The sequence below is a fragment of the Hipposideros armiger genome, unplaced genomic scaffold, assembly GCF_001890085.2.
Source record: "Hipposideros armiger isolate ML-2016 unplaced genomic scaffold, ASM189008v1 scaffold_225, whole genome shotgun sequence".
In the NCBI taxonomy this organism is placed as follows: Eukaryota; Metazoa; Chordata; class Mammalia; order Chiroptera; family Hipposideridae; genus Hipposideros; species Hipposideros armiger.
Genome location: NW_017731575.1, coordinates 2,286,866 through 2,307,662, shown reverse-complemented (window position 1 = coordinate 2,307,662; position 20,797 = coordinate 2,286,866). Strand labels below are relative to the sequence as shown.

Sequence of the window (20,797 nt, the reverse complement as noted above, 5' to 3'; positions counted from 1 at the left end):
TTATTTCTCACCACAGTTTTTAAGACTTTCCTAAAGTGCACCTGCAAGAACATTTCAGGGCTGAACACACCCTCCTGTTTTCTTTCTCACCCTCAATGTTTCTGTTCTGATGGTGTTTTGTGGGCTATTTAAGATGTGGGAAGTTTAGCTAGCAGCCTGCGTTTTTGAGGTCCCATGAATCTAGGTTTGAATCATATCTCTACTGCTTATCTGTCAGCTATGTGACTAAGTGTAAGGTGGGTGTGACATTAATACCTGCCACTAGGTTGGTGGGGTCACAGAGCCCTTTTGGGGAAGTGCTCAGCAGGGCAGCACAGGGCAGGGCCCAGGCAGGAGAGCTGTGGTGGCCCTGAGAGCGATCTTCACTGGCGAGTCCACTTTAGAGCAAAGCCTCATTTCCTCTGGCCTCAACTCCTGCCAACTGCCTCTTAACTGACTTTCTGGCATCCCCACAGCATCCATTTTGCACACCGTTGCCAACTTCTGTTCTTAAAATGTGACTTTTATTATGTTGTCCTTCTACTCAAAAAAGTCTTCAAAAATCCCTTGATTTGTTTTGTGTTTAGAGCCCTGCATGGAATACCATAGCTTCCCAATTTCCTTCCTTCTTCTTCTCACCCTCCTTTACCTCCACATCCTTCCACCTGTCTTCAAACATCAGAGGACCTTACAAATATCTGGAGATGCCAAACCGGACTGTGACCCAGCCCACAGACTTGGAGAGCTCTCTGTCCAGTTGGCAGGGGATGTGACAAGGCCCAGAGTACCAAGCGAACCCAGAGGGAGAAACACAACACCGCCAGGGAAGCTGAAATCGGAACGGTGTCTCCACATGTGAATGGGGGTCTAAGTGGGGATGTTTAAGTCAGAGGAGATGAAAGTTCTTGGGGAAAAAGGTACAAAAAAGAGAAGATGATAGCAGGACACACCATTTGGGGGCAAAGAAGTCTGGAGAGGCTGAGGCCAGAGGCATAAATGGGACAGTGAGAGGTGACACCAGTAAATGGAGCCAAGGTGCAGGGGCTCACTAGGCCAGCCCAGGGCTTTGGGTTTAACCTGGGGGCAGTGGGAGGTCACTGAACTTCCTTAAGCAATGAGGTAACATCATGTAACTTCCAAAAAAAGATCAGTTTAATGGTCATAAAAGGATTTCATGGTTATTACAAAGAATTGGAAAAAAAATAGAAAATATAGAAAAGTAAAAATTAGAAAATACACATCCTATGGGCCAGAGGTAAACATTGATGACATTATTGTGTTTACTTCTTAATCTCTTTTTCTCTCTCTCATTGTGACTACTGTGTAATGAGTGCTTACATGTGTGCCAGGCATTGGCTTGGCATTTTGCTACTAGAACGCTCCACAGGCAGCCCAAGAGCTGAGACTCATCTATTCACTTTCCTTTCCTCATTTCCCTACTGGTCTCTGTTGATTGTCCTACCATCTCCCTCACTCCCAATTTGGACCATCCCCTCATCCCAGATCTCACGGTGCAGTCTTTCCTGTATGCCGTGTTTGCCTATCCATTTAACTCTTTGTATGTATCCACTAATCTGATGGAATTAAAATGGGTCTAGTCTGTTCCACACCCCTTCTTTCAGCGCAGAACTCAGCAATGTTTCACCAGCCCTCTAGGCAACTATAATGTGAAGAGCTTCACAACTTCATTTTGAGTTCCTTCAATCCTCGTAGGTTTCATGTAGAGCCAAAAAGAATCCTCATTCTTATACGTGTGTGTGCGCGCGCGCGCGCGCGTGTGTGTGTGTGTGTGTGTGATGAGCAACAGTAATAATTATGATGATAAGGGCATTGATTGGTATTAGTAACTACCATTTTCCAAGCACTTATTACATGCCAGGCACTATGCAAAGTGCTTTATAGACATTGGTCCATCTAATCTTCCCTTCCCTACCTGCTTTTTTTTCCATGCTCTGTGAAATCTTGGGGTTGCTCTTACATAACTGCAATGCTTGGTGGGAATTTTTGGCCTTCCCTGGGGGGTGTCATAGGAGTAGACCCAGAAACTTTTCATGATCAGCATAGAAGCTTTGGAAGAAATTCCTGGCAGCAGTGAAGTGAGATGACCTGATCCTGCCTCATCTCTACCTGTTATCACCTCTCCCTCAAAGAGAACGACTGGAGTCTGGATGCCACAGATCAACTTGGGGAAGTAATGATACTTGAACTGCCCCCAGAGATCCAGTGTCTGTGGGGCATGTGTCTGTGACAATATTCTAATAAACAAGCAAAGTTTGATGGGATTCTAATTAAATTAAGAAGAGAAGACAAGAATTCAGGAAAGTTTCCTTAAAAAGAATAAACCATTTCCCCAATCTTGATTTTTCCAGTTGCACTTCTGCTTAGGGCTATTACCATTTCAGTTGAAAGTGGTAGAAAACCAACAGTGTTTATGTAGAAACATACAAAACAGGAAAATAACTACTCCCTTTTCCCCTAAATTGTTTGAAAAAACATTTAGTTGAGAAAATAAAAAAGGGAACTTCACTGAGAAAAATGATTGGATTCAGGGATGAGCAGAGATTGTTTTAGGTCATTTAAGAGGCATGAAACATTGGAAGACTGAAGAGGTTCCGACCCCAAGAAAAGTGAAAAATAAAGCCTTTTAGAACACCCTACGTTTTGCAATGCTAGTGCATTTTGAAAAGGCACAGAAACACATACTAAAATAAAAGGTGATTTGGAAAGTACAACCTGCGAGGGAGGGGTGGGAGGAGGGAGGTGAGAAGCCAGACTGGGCAGGCAGGAGGCATGCAGAAGTGGCTGTGTGCTGGCGGTGAGGGGAGACGAGGCAAGCAGGAGCACGGGGCAGAGAGGTTGTCCGTTTCATGTTGAAGGATGGCGTCTCAGTCAGCTTGGGCTGCCATAACAAAATACCACAGACAGGGTGGTTTAAGAAACACATTTATTTCTCACAGTTCTGGAGGCTGGGAAGTCCAAGATCAAGGTTTCGGCGATGTGGTGAGGGCTGTCTTCCTGGCTTGTCGACCGCTGCCTTCTAGCTGCAAGCTCACATCACTTCTTTGTGCCTCAGAGGAGACAGCGAGCTCTTTGGTGCCTTTTCTTATGAGGAAACTAATCTTATCGGGTCATGGCCCTACCCTTATCACCCCATTGGCACTTAATTACACCCACAAAGGCCTTATCTTCAAATACAGTCACATTGGGGGTTAGGGCTTAAATATCTGAATTTTCGGGGACACAAATGAATTGTTTTACAAAAGGTTGAAGGCTAAAGGGAAGAGACCAGTGGAGAGAGGAAAGATGAGACACTGAGGAGGATCAAAAGGAAAGGAAGGGAGGACTAGAGGATCCATGGGTGAGATTTTTGGTGTCAGGGGAGGAGGGAGTGGACAACTTCTCAGTAATTCAGGAGGCCGGATTATCTGATAAGTGGGAATGGCCTTGGAATTTGAGAAGAGCAATAAGACCCAGAACAGCCTCGTGGGGAATGAAATAAGAAATTAACTGGAGACTGCTGTGCCATATCAAGGGACCAGCCAAGGAGAGCTAACACGATTGCCATCCACATAAAAGCTTTTTTTTTTTTTTAAAGGTTTTATTGGGGAATTGGGGAAGGGGAAGGAACAGCCAAGTTGTTGTCCTTCAATCCCAGCTGTGGAGGGCAAAGCTAGCTCAGCTCCAAGTCCAGTCATCATCCATCCGCCTGTTGGCAGCTCCCAGCCGCTCAGCTCAAAGGGCCGTGTTCAATCTTAGTTGTGGGTGGGTGTAGCCCGCCATCCCATGCGGGAGTCGAACTGGCAAGCTTGTTGCCAGGAGCACATGCTCTCACCAGCTGATCCATCCTGCCACCTGTTGGCAGCTAAGCAGCAGCTCAGCTTGGGTGCTGCTCACTGGTCCATGTGGGAATCAAACCAGCGACCTTGTTGCTCAGAGCTAGCGCTCTTAACCAACTGAGCCACTTGGCTGGCCCCACATAACAGCTTTAATGTCGCCTTTTCCGGAGGTCTCTACTGACCACCCTTTTTAAATTTTCTGCATAGCACTGAATCGTGTCATGATGAAGTTCTTATTTCCACACTAGGATGGTAAACTCCACGAGACCCTGGATCTTTTTGCCTTGCTCGTTGCTGTATTTTAAGGCTTAGGGTAGTGTCTGGCAGAGTAAAAACCAAAGAAGTCTCCCCTGGGTAAACAGATGAATGACTGCAATGGCACCAATGAGAAGAATTATGTGACATTCTACTAGTGTCACTCAGGCTCCCAGGATTAAAAGTGAGGGGGGGGGCGGCTGAGTGGCTCAGTTGGTTAAGAGCTCGCTCAAGAGTTTGAGCTCTGAGCAACAGCGGTTCGAGTCAGCCCAAGCTGAGCAGCCGCTGAGCTGCCAACAGGTGGCAGGATGGCTCAGCTAAAAAAAAAAAAAAAAAAAGTGAGGGGGGGGAGTGAAGTTAAGCAGGACTGAGCTTTGACAAGGTGGAAATGACAGAGAGGACAACATGATGGAGGAATGAAGGGTGCTAGTGAGCACTCTGTAGAAATGGTGGTCCATTAAGCCCCGAATGAATGAGAAAGAGATGACAAAGGAAGCAGGGAGGGGAGGAGAAAGGGAGGATCATAGAGCTGGGAAAAGAGGAAGTAGGGAAAAATCAAAAAGTAGGTTTAGTGGGAATGAAAAAGAGAATAAGATGCTCTGGTTAAAAGAAGAGTGCTGGACTGGGAGACTGCTGAGTTGGAGAAGGGCTAAGTGATGAAAACATCCAACTTAACGCAAGTTACCATGGCAGATGGTTGACAATAGGAAGTGGAAAGTGAAAGGTACTGAAGTTTAGCCCATCAAGGCACCAAGAGGCAGGGCAGCCTTTCTTAATGTGTTCTAGGAATGGTATTAATATTTCTGAGAGTTGATTGGTACTAATAGAATAAAGGGCCCTGTGGCCAAATACATTTAGAAAACATGAGTTACAAAACTGATTCATGTAGGGCCGGCTGAGTGGCTCAGTTGGTTAAGAGTGCAAGCTGCCGCTGAGCTGGTGAGAGCATGTGCTCTTAGCAGCAAAGTTGCCGGTTCGACACCCGTATGAGATGGTGGGCTGCGCACTGCCCCCGCCCTGCCCCGCCTCACATCCCCTGTAACTAAAATTGAAAACAGCACCTTGAGCTGAGCAGCCATGAGCTGCCAATAGGCGGCCAAGTGGCTCAGTTGATTAAGAGCTCACTCGAGTGCGAGCTCTGAGCAACAGGGTTGCCGGTTTGATTCCTGGCCCGAGCTGAGCTGCCACTGAGCTACCAACAGATGGCAGGATGGCTCAGCTAAACAAACAAACAAACAAAACATTGCAACAAGGTTGCCGGTTAGACTCAAGCAAGGGATGGTGGACTACAAAACTGCCCCTGCAACTAGATTGAAAGTGGTGAATGGACCTGGAGCAAGCCCTCCACAACTAAGATTGAAGGACAACAACTTGACTTGGAGCTGAGGGGTCCTGGAAAAAAACACAATGTTCCCCTTCACCAATTCCCCAATAAAAATCTTAAAAACAGAAACAAATAAAAAAACCTGATTTCCATATTGTAAGGCTTCCACAACTCTTTAAAAGACTTTAAAAGAGGGCAAAGTTTATTTGACTGATGAATTCTTTTGATGTCCCTTTTAGGAGTATCTCTAAGATCTACTGTTCTCTGTGAACAGAGGTTCTCGAAGTGTGGTCCCTAGACCAGTAGCACCAGCATCTGGGAGCCTGTTAGAAATGCAAATTCTCAGGCCCCATTCCAGACCTATCTAATCAGAAACTTTGGGTGGAGGCAGGAATCTGTGTTTCTTTTTTAATATTTATTTATATTTATTTTATTTCTAATTTTTTACTAAAGTTTATTGTGGTGACAATTGTTAGTAAAGTTACATAGGTTTCAGGTGTACAATTCTGTAATACATCATCTAGGCATCTGTTTTAACAAGCCCTCCAGGCGATTCTGATGCATACTGAAGTTCATAACCACCAGGCTAGAAAACACTTTGTAGAAACTACTTCATACTCCTACTATTTGGGAAAGGCTATTGGTTAAGGAGTGGGATAAGTCATTCATGTTAATGCTGATGTCATATAGGTATGACTGCAGAAGCTGAAATGGAGAAGAAAAATGTGTGTCCAATAGTAATGTGCAAATGAAGATTGCAAAATTTAATACTAGCCTAATTAACAAATCCCAACAAAATATTAATAAAAATGACTTTGCATTACCTATTCCTTTGGATTATTCATACTGTTAGGTCCCTGAATGCCTCTCCAATATACTTTGTCAAGTTGTTGGGGGGCAAGGGAAAAAAAGAGAAATAAAGTTGAAATTTATTTCCTTTCTTTTCCCTTTTCCATCCCTTGACAGAGGTATAGAAAAGTAATTATGAGGCCAAAAGGTAGACATCGGTGGAAAGAAGAGAAGATAGATCATATGGAAACTATATCATCAGCCCTTGAATAACCAAAAACTGACTCTAAGTACCTGTATTATACGTGTGGCTATATACGACATGTATACTCATATTTAAAAACTGATTTTAAAAGCAATTATTTGCAAAGAGCTTTATAAATCGATCAGGTCAGAAGCACTTTACCCACTCCATATAAATGATTATTGCATTAACACAAATTTATCAAAAGGTATAATTTTAAAGTGTTAGAAAACTGTATCTATCCTACTCCTTAGCAGAATAATTTGGAAATGTGTTTATCATATATTTATAGTTTGCAGAAGAGCAGTAAAAAATAACTCAGATATATAAATGCTTTGACTGTACAATAAAAAAACACAATAACAGTATGACTCTAAAAGGAATCCGGGTGCATGCTTTCAACAGTAAAATCTGAATCTAAGTCTAAATCTTAAAAAAATGGATTTTGGCTCTGAATTTCAACAGGGATAAAGAAACAAAGGACACCTCCTGAACAATTATGCATATAGCTAAATGATTGAGCTTTTGAAAGTGCTTTAGCTAGGAGTATTCTTAGTTTCTAATGCATTTAGACATAAAGACATATCAGAAATGAAAGAATAACATTTGTCAAAATTTGCATGAGCACAAAAGCTTAAAGAAAAAAAAAAAAAGGATAAATGTCCCTGATTTCTTAAGGTGTGCTTTGTAGATCTTCTATTGTCTTTCACTTACTTAGCCCTGGTTCATCGCCCAGCAGTTCATCCCCTTGACTCCATTGGTCATGAACTCCCATGGCTATTTCTACTAAGTGGGGATGAGCTACTCTGGAGGTAGATCTAGTTTAAAATCTGTTTTTCCTATAGAAAACCACCCGCAGTTCTTACACAGTTAGTTTGACTTGTGCAACCTTAGAACGACCCATTTCTCTGATACTTTGATCCATGAAACACAGTACTATGCTGCCAGCCGCTGAGGAAAGGCTTCATTCTGAAAAACCTGGCCCTCACTTAGAGAGTTGTGTGTACTCCCAAACCTCATTTGGGCATATGCAGAAAGTAGAGTCCAAAGTTGTTAGACTCCAGATTCCAAAACCTGTCTTCCATGCCAGGCTTGCAGTGTCAGTTCTGATCAGAGCGAGGCTGAGTTAGTTCACACTGCAGGTGAATTTCTTTCACCACTGTGAGTTCCTGGCTATGCTAAGAGCTGGCCCCCACGCAGGAGAGGAAGGCAATGGGCACCTGGATCTCATTACCTCCTCATTAAAAGATGAGCGATGACTCTCAGAAGAGGAAAGCAGTGGTAAACAGGAGTGGGACCAAACCCAATCTTTGCAGGCCATGCATCATTTCTGAAAATGATTCTGAGGCTCTAAATGTCTAAGGGACCTGATATAAATCTTAAAGGGTAAGACACTTAACATTTTTTTGCATACCTTATGTTATACAATTGGAATATAACCCCCATATACTGTACTCTCATTGTTGATTTATCTCTAAGTCACTCTGGCAGTTACAGAAGGGCTCACCTCCTAGCATTGTAATATATTAGACTCTTGCCATTAATTTGTTTTCCTGTGTTTCTTACAGAGTGGGGCACAGAATATTTTTTTCTTCATTTGATAAGATGGGGAAAGTAATAGCGCCCACCTTATAGGGTGGCTGAGAGGATAAGAGGAGTTAACACGTGTTTCTAGCACAAGTAAAGTGCTCAGTAATTATCAGCTATTAATAACAATCATTATTAATAAGAGGTAGAAGTGCCAGGGTTAAGAGCACAGATTTGGAAGCCTGAGTACATTGTCCAGGTCCTGGCTCTATCATTCACCAATATGTGACCCTGGGCAAGTTAGTTAATCTTTCTCTGCCTTGGTTTCCTCATCTCAGAAATGGGGATACCAATAAGACTGCCCTCATAGGTAATGGATGAGGATTTGACAAGATAATATATTGTAAAGTCCTTAAAAAACAGCCTGGCACTGTGCTGAAGCACTGTACTAGATTACGTATTTAATTCTCACAACCCTCTGAGGCGGTTGTCATTCCCTCTATTCGAACAGATAATGAAGCCAAAATTTGGCGTCACAGCAGCTAACAGTAGGTCCACAGTTCCAAGCAACTGAAAGACCAAGATCATTTCACCACCCCACATGAGAGGGCTACAGATGGGTCTTTCGTTGCACCCAATACTGTTCCATTCCCTGGCAGCACATGCCTGCTTAAAATAGGTTATCATCTTTACCCGTACTCCCGATTTCTAACTGGCATCAAGTGCTCTCCACCCAGAGCATGTGGTAGCATCCTACATGCTGGAGGCTGCTAGCACTGTCTTCTGTTGATTTGCTTAAGTGCACAGGAAAACAGACTTCTTACTTATTGTTTGGATCTCTGAGAAACTGGCAGGAAGTGGAGTCTAACAGACCACAGTGCCTGCTTTCTCTCCAGGCCCTGCCCCAGAGCTCAGGGGGAAAGGGCGACTCCGAGGTGTGGATTCTTCCAACTGCCCCTAATGAATCTCAGTTTTTCCTGCAGAGGAGCGAAGGGGGGCAGTTTCAAGTTGGCTCAGACTTCTTTTCCACTGAGGGTGGGGGATCGGTGAGAAACTTAAAAAACTAGAGGCTATTCTGAGAATTTGCTAGTGAATGTATACCGCTGCCATCTGCTGGATGGAATGGGTATCAGATCTGTTCAGAAGTTTCTTTGCTATGCAATAAGCAAATTCACTGACTCCCACTTGTGGGTTCAGATCAACGATTTCATCTTTTCACATCAGTTCTAAATGTCTGCAGATTTTGGAAATCTCATGACAACTGTGCACAGGAGGCCCTTCATGTGAGTAATCAAAGGTAAGCCAACGAAATCTCTGAAGTAGCATTGCATTTAGCATCAATAGTTCCCCAGATTAAATTTGGTCTGTTCCCAAATGTTTGATCTAACGGGTTAGAAAATGCCCATAACCATCAGGCAATTGCATCAGGAAGAACTTGGACCCTCTTGTCAATGGCAAAAAGTACTTACCATCTGTCTTTATTCTTGTGTTCTCTGAAATTCTGTGTTCATGTATCCAATAATTATTTATTGATCACTTATCCTGTGAGCCAGATACTGTACTATGAACTGAGGAAGCAAAGATGACTAGGCATAGTCCCTGCTCTTAATAATATTATATGAATATTTTCCAAGTGCTTACTATATACCAGGGATACATCCCATTACATCTCATTTACTCCTCAGAACAACACTCAGTTCTATTAATTATCTCGTTTACAATGATCTCATTATCTCATTTATAATATTCTCATATTATTATCTCATTTATAGTCACTATCTCACTTACAATTCAGAAAACTGAAGCTTAGAGAGATTAAGTAATTTACTGAAGATAAATAACAGAAAGAGCTGGAGTGGGATTTGAATATGAGGTAGGTATTTGGGGTGGGTAGGTAGAGGATGGAAGTGTTGACAACATGGACCAATGTACTTTTTCCCTCCGACATAGAGTATGGTCTTTCATTTTACACACATTTTCTGTTTATACATATTAGCTACAAATTTCCAGCAAAGTGAAAGTGCTACAAAACAGTAAGTGATGATAGCTGTAAATGCTTTGCAAAGATTTATCAGGAAGAATATCCCTTCCTCTAGTCAGCATTTGAAATGTATCTAGTTAACATTCTCTTCATTTCATAACTCTTCTTAATAACAGCCTTAGTGTCAGCAGCAGGACCTGAATTGTTGTCAGTTCTCATTGGATAGAAAACAAATCTGTGTTTTGGTCAGCATGACAGAGTATGTGTGAGTGAATGATTTACTCAGCAAGAGCTTGAGAACAATTCAGATGTCTGATTCCAATAGTCTCAAACCACTGTTTATTTTTTTCTTTGTCTCTTAGTATAAGAGTAGGATGCTGGTGCTTGTGGGGCGATACCAGGAGTGGATGGAAGGGAAGGGGAAGAAGAGAGGAGACGACGAGTGGAAGCTGCTCGCAGAGAAGATAAGCACTCTGTGTCAAGTACCTATGAAAAATGCCCAAATAGTACCCACTGGTCATTGCGAACTAGGAGAGCATGGGGACAGTAGAGTGGCCAATGGTAGGTCGGGGTTGGTAGTCAGCCTGCTGGGCTGGGGTCTCTGTCGTGCCACTAGCCTAGCATTTGACGTCAGGCAAGTCACATAACTTTTCTAAGCCTTAGTTCTTTCATCTGTAAGATGGGGGCAGGGGGATGCCTCACAGTTTGTTTTGGGGGTTCAGAGAGGTAATTGCGACTGGCCTCTGCTACTTGGAGCAGGGGCTAGAATTCACTTGCGAGTGTGTCATTCCCAAAAAAATGCCCTTCATTGTTGCTTGATGCTCCTTATTTGCACATTAGTTTGCCATACATACTCTTGTTTTTCCTTTCAACAATCCTATAAGACAGGTTAGAGAGATATTATCATTCCCTTATTTACAGAACAAATGGATGCCCAGGTGACTTGGCTAAAACCAAGAGGTTTTTCCAACCAGAGCCTGCCCTCAGGGCTACCCCCATGAGAACCATCAAGAAAAGTATCTTTGGAATTGAATGTATGTGTCAAACCCCTATGCAGAGATGATACTCAAATTATTTCCTGGAAATAACTGAAATCCGAATATCTTGGAAGAAAATTCAACCTGGAATTTTCTGGGAAGAGTACAACCAGAAAAGGGAAAAGCTATCAGAAAACATTCATGGCAGCTTTCTTTTACTGAAATTCTCTTCCCTAATAAGTTTTGATGTTGAAAGAAAAACTTAAAGTCTAATTTTAGCTTATTTTAAGATCAATCAACTGTTCACCAGCCAGTGTTATTTGCGTGGTGAATAACACATTTATTGGGAAAAAAGCTATTTCCTGGTGGTTATACATGTTTGTGAAGCCAGACACAGGAACGAGTTTTACAGAAAAGAATAAATGCAAAGAATGGACAAGATATTATAAATACCAAAAACAATGTCCATTTTAGAAAAGTATGAAAATGTTGCATTGAGACAATACTAGCCAAGGATCAGTACAAAAAGTTAGAGACACATGAGGGACAAATGCACTAAAATCTTACTGTGAGGAAGTAGAGATGAGTATACACAAATCAGACCAAACAAACTTGACCATATTAAGGACCTTAAAAGTTTTTTCAATGAGTGATTTGCAATCATTGTTGCCAGTTATTTGTAGGTAAATGGCCTTTAAAAAAGCATGGTTGAAAACTTAATTTTTATAGTTATTGAATACATGTGTATAATATTTTTAAACACAATTCATTTGCACTAAAAGGCACAGAGTTGATTTTGCTTCAGAAGGTTAAAGATAGGCCTCTTCAAATGAAGTCCAACTTAACTGGAGTTGGGTAAGTGAAACATCACGGTGCAGTTCATAAACGAATAGGCATCATGGATAGCAGGATAGGAGCAGATCAGTGCCTGACCCACAGTAGGTGCTCCATACGTAACTGGGGAGCAATAGAGGGATTAAAGGATGACCTTGGTTTCTCTTGTGAACTAACTCAGTTACACAGGATGTGAATGAGGCTTATTATTGCTACTCATTCTGGCTACTTAGAAATGAAGTGAATGGTATGAAATCAACCCAGCCTTTGGAATCCTAGTGTTCATTCGGTTAATATGTCAGAAACCTAGCCATCCACTTTTCTTCTTCTTGGCCCATAACCTTTACTAGGTAAATCCTTTACTATGTTCTATCAATTTTACCTTCTCCATAGATCTTGAATCCTCCCATGTTTCCCCTGCCGCTACCCTAGCCCCAGCTATATCTCCTCTTGTCTGGATGACTGTAATAGCCTTCCAAGGGCTATGTTTCCTTTCACTCTGCGTCCCTCTATTCACTGCCCACAGTGACACCAGAATTATCTTTTCAAAACATAAATCTGATTATGTCTCTGCTGTCCCCCTCCCCACCCCACCCCTTCACACAGCTCTTAGGGTTGAGACCAGGAGCCTGTCCCTGAAGCCTGCTCTCATCTGTGCCTCCTGCCTCCCTCAACTCCAGGTAGTTAACCCTTGAGTCCCTCTCCATTTGCTGTGCCTCTCCCAGCTTGGGAAATGCAGTAGCCTCTTCCCTTCGCCTGGAACTTATTCCCTATTCTCTCTCTCTTCTTCCCTTGCCCCTGCCTATCACTTATATCTGTTTGTCACACTTCTTCGGGAACCCTGACCCTAGTCTTGGCCATTTTGCCCCTGCTGATTAATGCTAACAGAGTCCCAAGTTCCTTTTCCTTCAAAGCACTAATCTCTGTGTGTTGTTCAACTGATTGATTAACGGCTGTCTCCCTATCTGAATCATAAGCTCCAGGAGATTGGGGACTTTGAATGCTTTTTCTCATCATTGTGTCTCAGGCATCTAGCACAGTGTCTTGCATACAGCAAGCACAAATAGATACTGACGAATGAATGAACTTAATGAATATTGGCTTGTAATTCTGAAAGGATAATCTGTTTTGTTTTCTACACTATTTTCTCAAACCAAACTCATCAACAAGCATAACATGATTTACATCTAGTGCGTTTTTATGAATGAAAAGCCAGAGCACTATTACAGTCCTTAGGAAATTGAACTGTTTCTCTCTTCTGCATGAGTAAGCTGTTAAAATAAACATACACGCTTGCATCCGAAAATTTCATTTTTATTCCCAAGATGGTTTATCCTAAAGATAGAGAAAATAAAAGTTCCATTTGCTTGGGAAAGTATAAATGACAGTCCCCAAGAAGGTTCAGAAATGCACTTTAAGATCCAACTAAATAAAAGCCTTGGTGAACTAATGGATCACAAACAAATAAACATCCTTTGATGACTCAAAAGCAATGTAAATAAAAAAATCTTAGCATAAAGCATATTTCAGAACTAGAAAACAGTCATTTTGATTTTAGAAATGTCAAGACAAGAAAGCACTTGTGCAAGCAACTTATCGCTAAACCTAGAGCTAAATGGAAGTTTAATTTTCAGAAAGTTCTCTGATATAATACATCTTTCACTAATCACTTTTACATTTAAAAGCAGATTGCTTCAGATAAATAATTGTATGCCAAAAGGTCCATAATGCTATTTAACAAATTGAATAATGTTTTCATCATCATCTAGTAGAAGTCTTATTGCCATTACTTTCCTAGTACTTAGTATAATTTGTACAGTGATTATTGAATATTCTCCAAAATAGGTACCTCACATCAGAGTAATCTGAACGGTCAGTAAATCACTAGTACTTAAATAAGTATGAGCCAAGCTATCATTGCGCACCCCTACCATGCAAGCCCTGGCAAGGAATTACAAACAAGAAAATCTTACAGCTAGAAGAGAGACCTCTAGTGTGTGTTAGAGAACTTTATATTGTGCTTCGGGCATAATTAATACAGCAAAATCACTGCAGTCATTTTGAATACTGTGGTGGGAGATTTTTTTGCCAACTGTCATTCACACTCAATTCATGTCACAATTTCTTCCCAGCAAATGTCTAATATTTTTGCCTAATTAGTTATTTTCTTTTCAATAAACATATTGCCTAAACCAATTAAGTTTTCTCTGTGATGTAAAGTTTTAAAATTCAATGGTCACCTTTGCAACTTAATTAGTAAACATTAAACCTACTGACATCATAACAATGCTAACACTTCCTTCCCCATTCAAGCAGCAGCAGGACTCCTGAGCCAAATTGTTGCTGTCAGTAAGCAGTTTCCTGAACACCAGCCCCTCACTGTAAGCCAAATGCCACACAAATATAAACAGGAGGAATAGATCGGCACATTGCCCATCATCCAGGAGACAAATTGATCCATTACTATTTCAAATTCACCAAGTAGGTTAGTTATCAGTTTCCACAGACTCCCATATATGCAGGTAAATTCCTTGATGTAAAATCAGACTTAATGAATCATTCTATGGCATCAGCCTCAGCCTTTAAAAATCCTTTATTTCTCCCTTTCCACATTAAAACCACATTTGAGATACACATAGAAAATGTTTCTCTAAAAAACACACACATACACACCAAACAGGAGGTCTCTTAAGGAGTCTACTGCTGAGAAGGTAAAAGCATTTTGCTCATTTTTAATTTGCTAAAACAATCCAAGCATGCTTGGTACCCAGAGGGTATTCTCAAATAAACTTGTATCTCTAGCTGCCAGCTTAGTTGATTGAAAACAGAAGGCAAACGTTTCTTAAAGAATGAGTATGTTAAACTGTTATGTCTCTCCCAGTTCCACCAAGGTTGGATACACACACACACACACACACACACACACACACACACACACACACACACACGCACACGAGTCAAGGATTTGCTTGAAAGCAGCCAGTCTATGATCTAAACGGTAATGCAGCAGTTGTACCAAATTACTCCTGCCTGCTGAGGAGCGCCTCTTAGCCAGTGCCACGGGCATACGGACAGTTCCCGCGTGCTGTTCTCCACGCACAAAGCCGACAGCCCCATTTCCAACTTTGCTAACTTAGCTGGCTCCCGCCCAGCCGGCCCCCGAAGCAGAGTCACGGTGAAACCGTTTCGATACTAGAAAACCATTTCCACGACAGTGCAAGTGTTCGAAAGCACAAAGGCAGGCACTATCGACCCGCGCTAGCTAGGAGTTGCGGTACTCGGGCGGCTGTGCGGAGCACGCGTCCAGGTAAGGGAGTGCTGCACCACAGGTCTGGTTTCCTCTTCCTGGCTGTTTTGGGGGGAATCTACCGCACTTTTAACGCGAATTCACCAGTACGCGTCCCTCCACCCCACCTCATTCTTTTTCCAGGAGGCGCGGACTCTTTTATTTTCCAGCCAGGTCTCTCTTAGGGGCGCGAGAAGAAGCACATTTTACGTTTCAATAGAGGGGCGGCGGGGGTGGGCGTAAGGGTAGGAAAGAAGTCAGAGAGGAGCCAACTGCATCCCTCCCGCCCACCTCTGTGCCCCAAGCGCTGGTTCAGACGGCAGAGACGGGAGGTGGCCAGGAAACTCTGTCCCTTTAAGGGAACCTCAACCGCCAGAAGGGGAGGGAAGGATGCGGGCTCCGGACTCGGCGCTGCAGGCACCGCGGAGAGGAGGCGAGCGCAGCAAAGCCACAGCCATTACCTGCAGCGCTCACATCCTTCCCTCACCCCTGTGCCCCCTCCCCCGTCCCCGCCTCCCAAGGAGACTTCTAATCCGGAGCATGTGCCATGCCCTTTATCTGGGAAGGAGGTGGGGAGGAAGAGGAAAGAGAGCTTTTAAAAAATAAATGAAACGTTTGCACCCAAGGTGGGGGCTGGAAAAGAGAGGGAGTGGTGGGAGGGGGCTTTAAAGGCGCCCGAGTGGGCGGAGGCGGCGAATCCGGATCAGCCCGGCCGGAGACGGACGGCGGACAGAGCTGGGCACCGGCTGCCGCTCACAAAGGGGAGCGGCGCGGTCCCGCCCCAGCAAAAGGGGAAGAAAAAACCGCCCCGGGGCCCAATCCGCTCCGCAGCCACAATGGCGTCTTTCACGGGGTGTCCGGGGGCGCCACCGAGGCTGCCTGCGAGGAGGGGGCGGTGGTTCCCTACCCCCCCCCTCCCTCCGGCAGGACCCGAGCCCCAGGGGCCGGTGCGCTCCAGCCGGCGGCGGCAGCAGGTCAGGGCCCGCGGCGCCGGGAGGCTCCCGACGGGGCTGGTTTGCAGGCGCCGAGCTCCGCGCCGGGGAAGAAAGGGACGCGCGCGGTTCGGGCGAGAAGGGAGGGGTGAGGGGAGGGCGGGGGGAGAGCCGCTGCAAAGCTGCCGCCCGGGAGGCTGGCGCGCGAGCGGCGGGCGGGCGGCGTTGGCACGGGCTCCGAGAGCCGCGGCGGCTCCGCTCCGAGATCCGGAACCGGGCCCCGAGTTCCGGAAGCCCGGCCCCGGCGCGCCGGCTGCTGGCCCCGGACTCCCGCCGGCCGCGCCCGCTCCTTCTGCCCGCTCCGCCACGCTCGCGCCCGCTCCCCCTCGAAGAAAGCCGAGAACCGGCAGAAGCAGCCCCGGAGGAGGAGGCGGCGGCCGCTGCCTTGCCTCCGGTCCGAGCCGATCCTGAGCCGCCGCGGCGGGCTGTGTGTGTGCGAGTGTGCCGCGCTCTCGCCCCATGCCTGGCACATGCGTAAAAGCGAGTTGCGCCCAAAGTCCCAGCCATACCCTCCTTAGCAAATAATAACAAACCCAAACCGTCAGATCTTACCTGAAACATTGAAGCACAAAGTCTCTCTCCAAGTCCCCTTTTCCTTTTCCTCTCCCCCCTTTTCCGATTTCTCTCCCAGCGATCTGCTCGGCTCGCCACACCAGAGAGAAATGCAATAGCTTGGCTAAGGTAGACAGAACAAAATACAGAGAAGAGTTGCTCCAGGGCTTTGAAACCCCTCAAGGCAAGGATCAGGATACAATTAGCTCATGCCTCTACCTCCAGTCTAAATCAATCTCCAAAATAAAACTTAAATCAAATTAACATCACAGGGCACACAATTGATCTCCTTCAAAAATAAAGGTCTACCCTTACGTATAAATATACATATAGGAAATTTTTTTCCAGATTTTTTTTGGTGGAAAAACAGTCTTATTCCAGCCTCCAACTTGCTTTTTACTCTCCTCTTGCACAGAAAAGCTGATTTTAATCGTTGTGATTAGTTTTGATGTAACGTTTCCGCGGGCGATTTCTGCAAATGGATGGAGTGTTTCTTTGCCAAAAGAGGGAAAAGCAGCAGATGATGATAATTATAAGGATTGTTGGTTGTTTCTTTTTATTTGTGTTTAGGGCTCTCTCTTCACTTTCTCAAGTTGACCTGACATTGCTGCTACACTAAGGTCGCGCAACTTGTTGAGGAGGATCACCGCCCTGTCTGATCAAAGAATAGGTGATAATTTGGCAATACAGCAGCACATTTTTGGTTCCTTTGGCGACATAACGTCCCAAATGACGTGGATAAAAATAAGCACATGCAGTCTGCTTTGCCCCAATCAAGTCTGAATCAGCGCCTGGGGGTGATACACAAACTCATTTCAAATGTTCAACCATGCAGAATTGCAAAAAGATTGAAGGAGTTACACTGCCTTTTTTTTTTTTTAAATAACTAAATGAAAAGAAAACAAAACCTACGTTGGGTGTAGCCAAGGACCTACCATTTAGGTTTATTTAATCAACCTTCTGAACATACCTCCCCTGCTGCCTTTTCTTTGCTTCTCTCCACCTGGTATCTTTTATAGAGAGGTTTGTATAATTCCATTATTTGACGGAAGTGCTCAACAGAGCCAAAGAGACTCTAACATAAACACATTTCCCCCGACTGCTACTCCAGTTCTGACCTCCCCCACTCCTCATCACTTCTGCTTTCTCTTTAGGTCTTTGTTCAAAGAGATTGTGCCTGAGTCAGTTGTTATCTTAATTCTTTTTAGTTAGAGTGGGATATTTGGTTGTAACTCAAGGGTCACCTCCCATTAGTGTTATATCCTTACAGGATACTTTTTGAAATGGTATGTTTTTAGAGCATTTCACAGTTCATTAATTCAAAGACTTTGCTGACATTTCTTCTGGAGAAGACCAGGCTGTAAGGCCAAGGATACTAAAAAAAGAAAGAAAAAAGAAACAAAACACCTAAATAGAACCAGACATGTCCTGTGAATACCTGCAATTGGCAGCATTTCATAGGAAATATTTTTTTAACCGTAATTTTACCTTAAAGATAAGCAGCTTCTGTAATACCAGTAGAAAAGGAAAGAGCCAAGCTTTTAAAAATATAGTCAACCAGATCAGTGCTATAATGACATGAGAGACTAATGTTATGATGAGAATCAGGGGTGTTGGTAGATTTTTTTAAAAACGTAAGTTCCTATGACAAGGGTATCTGGTTTGAAAATATCAGTCTTCTATAAGAAGAAAAAAAGAATGGCTTATAAAAAAACAAAACAAAATCATGTTTTTCTTTGCACGTTCTCCCCCTCCACACAAGGTAGATATATCCTCTGATCTGCTTAAACAATTTTTTTATTTCTAGAAAACTCTAAATTCAATTGAATAAAAACTTTATTCTTGCCCCCAAATGTCACTAAATGTTAATATAGTAGTGTGAGAAGAAACGAGACCATAGAAGATATATCCTCAATTATTGATATGACTTAATATGTTGAAAGTGTGGCCTAAATTGATTTTTAATCAAAGTCTGAGAAACGTTGAATCATTGTCCTGGAATGTTAGAACTGGAAAGATCCTTTGTAAGCATCTAGTCCTTCCCATTATTTTCCAGATGAGGAAACCAAAGCAGCTTGCCCAAGGTCACAGGCTAGCCATTGACAGGACCAAAACTAGGCCACAAGGGGCAGGACTAGAAGAAAGGTGAGTGGGGTCCCCTGAAGACACTCACCCTGAGAAACTTTGCTTTGCACAGCATTCTAAATTGTGCTGACATGGCTTAAAAACCATATTTTTTGAATTCCCTTTCTGGAATTGTCTTAAAAACCTGTTAGCATATTGTTTTAAATGGCAGCAAATCTTTGTCCTCTGATATTTAACTTTTGGGACCCCCCCCCCAAATTAATATCAGGTCTGGGAATAAGTGAATGATGAAGATGGCTTATGCTATTTAGAATCAAAAAAGAACATATGACTAAAAACATTGAGGCCAGTTTTCTTATTAGTTCCTAAACAGACTAAAGACAATTCTTAAAATATTATAAGCAATTGAATTGCTGGGACTTTGCTTTCCAAGATAACTGCACTGAAGGGAATAATATTCATTTGAGCAAATTAAGTTCTGAAATGTTCATTTTTAGGATGTTTTAATACTTTGGAATGACATTACTTAAAAAATGATGCTCTTTTTTAAGCTTCAGGTTATTGACATTTTAAAGTGATCCAACCTATTCAGTTGATCAGTAAATCTGTGCTAATTCCATTGGCAAATACACCGCAGAGTAAGGTCTCCTTTCATTGTGGTGAGGATCTTAATTTTCTTTTAGTTTAAAGGGGACCCAAAGTTGAGACTGTGGGGATTCAGAATGAAAACTTGTTTTGTACCATGCAATACAAAGAGATGAATAAACTTTGCGACCTTCAGATCAAGGATGATGGTAACTTATTTTAAAATTTAAAATAGGTTTTTAATGAAATGGCATGTGAGAAGCAGTCTCCATATCTTGCCAAATACAAGATACAAACTTACCAACTTGCCTTCAGTCAGCCCCTGCAATCATAAAATTACCCAGAAGTACCCTTTACCTAATTAATACTTGTGCAAGTGAGGTTCAGCATTTTGTGATTTTTACAGTGCTTTTTTGCCAACCATGAAGAAACAGGTATATTAAATATCCTTCTTAAAAAAAAAATCCTTCTCACCTCCTTTTTTAATGAATAGTGGAAGTGAGATCAGCAGCCTAAAAACCATTAGCAACACGGAAGACAATGGCAATAAAACTGCCAGCTAGAAAACAATCAGAAAGAAAGCACAGACCTCTGTTGCCATCTTCGAGTCTCGCTTCCAAAATGCAGTGTATCACTTTTAAAGGCATAAAAACAATGATAGGATATTTTAAATTGAAACCAGGAGCTTAGTGGGAAAAGGTTTAGCACTGTGACTGTTGAGGAAGAGAAAAGGGGATAGTCTTTAATGGGAGCAGCAGCCCTTTCTAATGTTAACTGGACAGCTCATGTGGTTGCACTGTAGTCACTGAACCCTCAAATGACAAGCTCTCATAGGATAGCGCGGCTTTGTCCAGGGGTAGCCCTGTGGTACATTCTTGGTGGCAATTTGGCAAGATGTAGACATTACTTGATGAGGTAAAATGTGAAATTGAAGAGCCCTTCACTGAAGAAGCCAGACACCAGATTGAAGTTAAAAGTTCCACTGCACTTTCCATCAGAAAGAGAGAAGCCTCAGTGCTTGAGTCCAACCTGGACTCAGTAGCTGTCATTAGCCCTGGCAGGGCTGCCTCACTTTTCTCCCTACATGTCACTAAATGACAGTGCTTCCATCACTGCTCCAGCAAGAGCTACCTATGACTATCACGAGAGGCCCTGCAACACAGGAAGGCAAATGATGTTGTTTTATTTTATCTTTGAGTCAGTTTTTTTGGAGGAAATCACCTGTTTAATATCAGCCAAGCTGAAACTCCCTATAATACTCTGGAATGTGCTTATTATTTCTGGAATGGAAGAGAAGCATTAATGAGCTCAAACAGAATGCGTTTGCGATTCCAGGAGGTTTGGCTCCACCCACCTCCTGTTTATATTTAGCCTCTGGAAAATATATTAGTTTTCTATATCACTGTCAATGTTAAGAGCCTATACTATCTCACTTTCTGAAAACATAGATCTTCTAATGGTGGCAGATCTGCTGATGGGCATCAATTTCAACTTACCTATGATTCTGAATAGAAACAAATACCAAATCCTGGAACTGAGGCCCTTCAATCA

At 43.0% G+C, this 20,797-nt stretch overlaps 1 protein-coding gene and 1 pseudogene across 1 annotated transcript in view; one reads left to right on the top strand and one right to left on the bottom strand.

Annotated features, from left to right (window-relative positions):
- Positions 1-16,766, bottom strand: part of KCTD1 (potassium channel tetramerization domain containing 1) — a 197,125-nt gene extending 180,359 nt beyond the window's left edge. Inside the window, exon 1 of the mRNA XM_019654568.1 lies at positions 16,577-16,766. Coding sequence (XP_019510113.1) covers positions 16,577-16,585 — 9 coding nt within the window. The 5' untranslated portion in view covers positions 16,586-16,766. The remainder of the gene's footprint in view (positions 1-16,576) is intronic.
- LOC109389218 (60S ribosomal protein L31 pseudogene) overlaps positions 5,875-20,797 on the top strand; it is a 34,936-nt pseudogene continuing 20,013 nt past the window's right edge.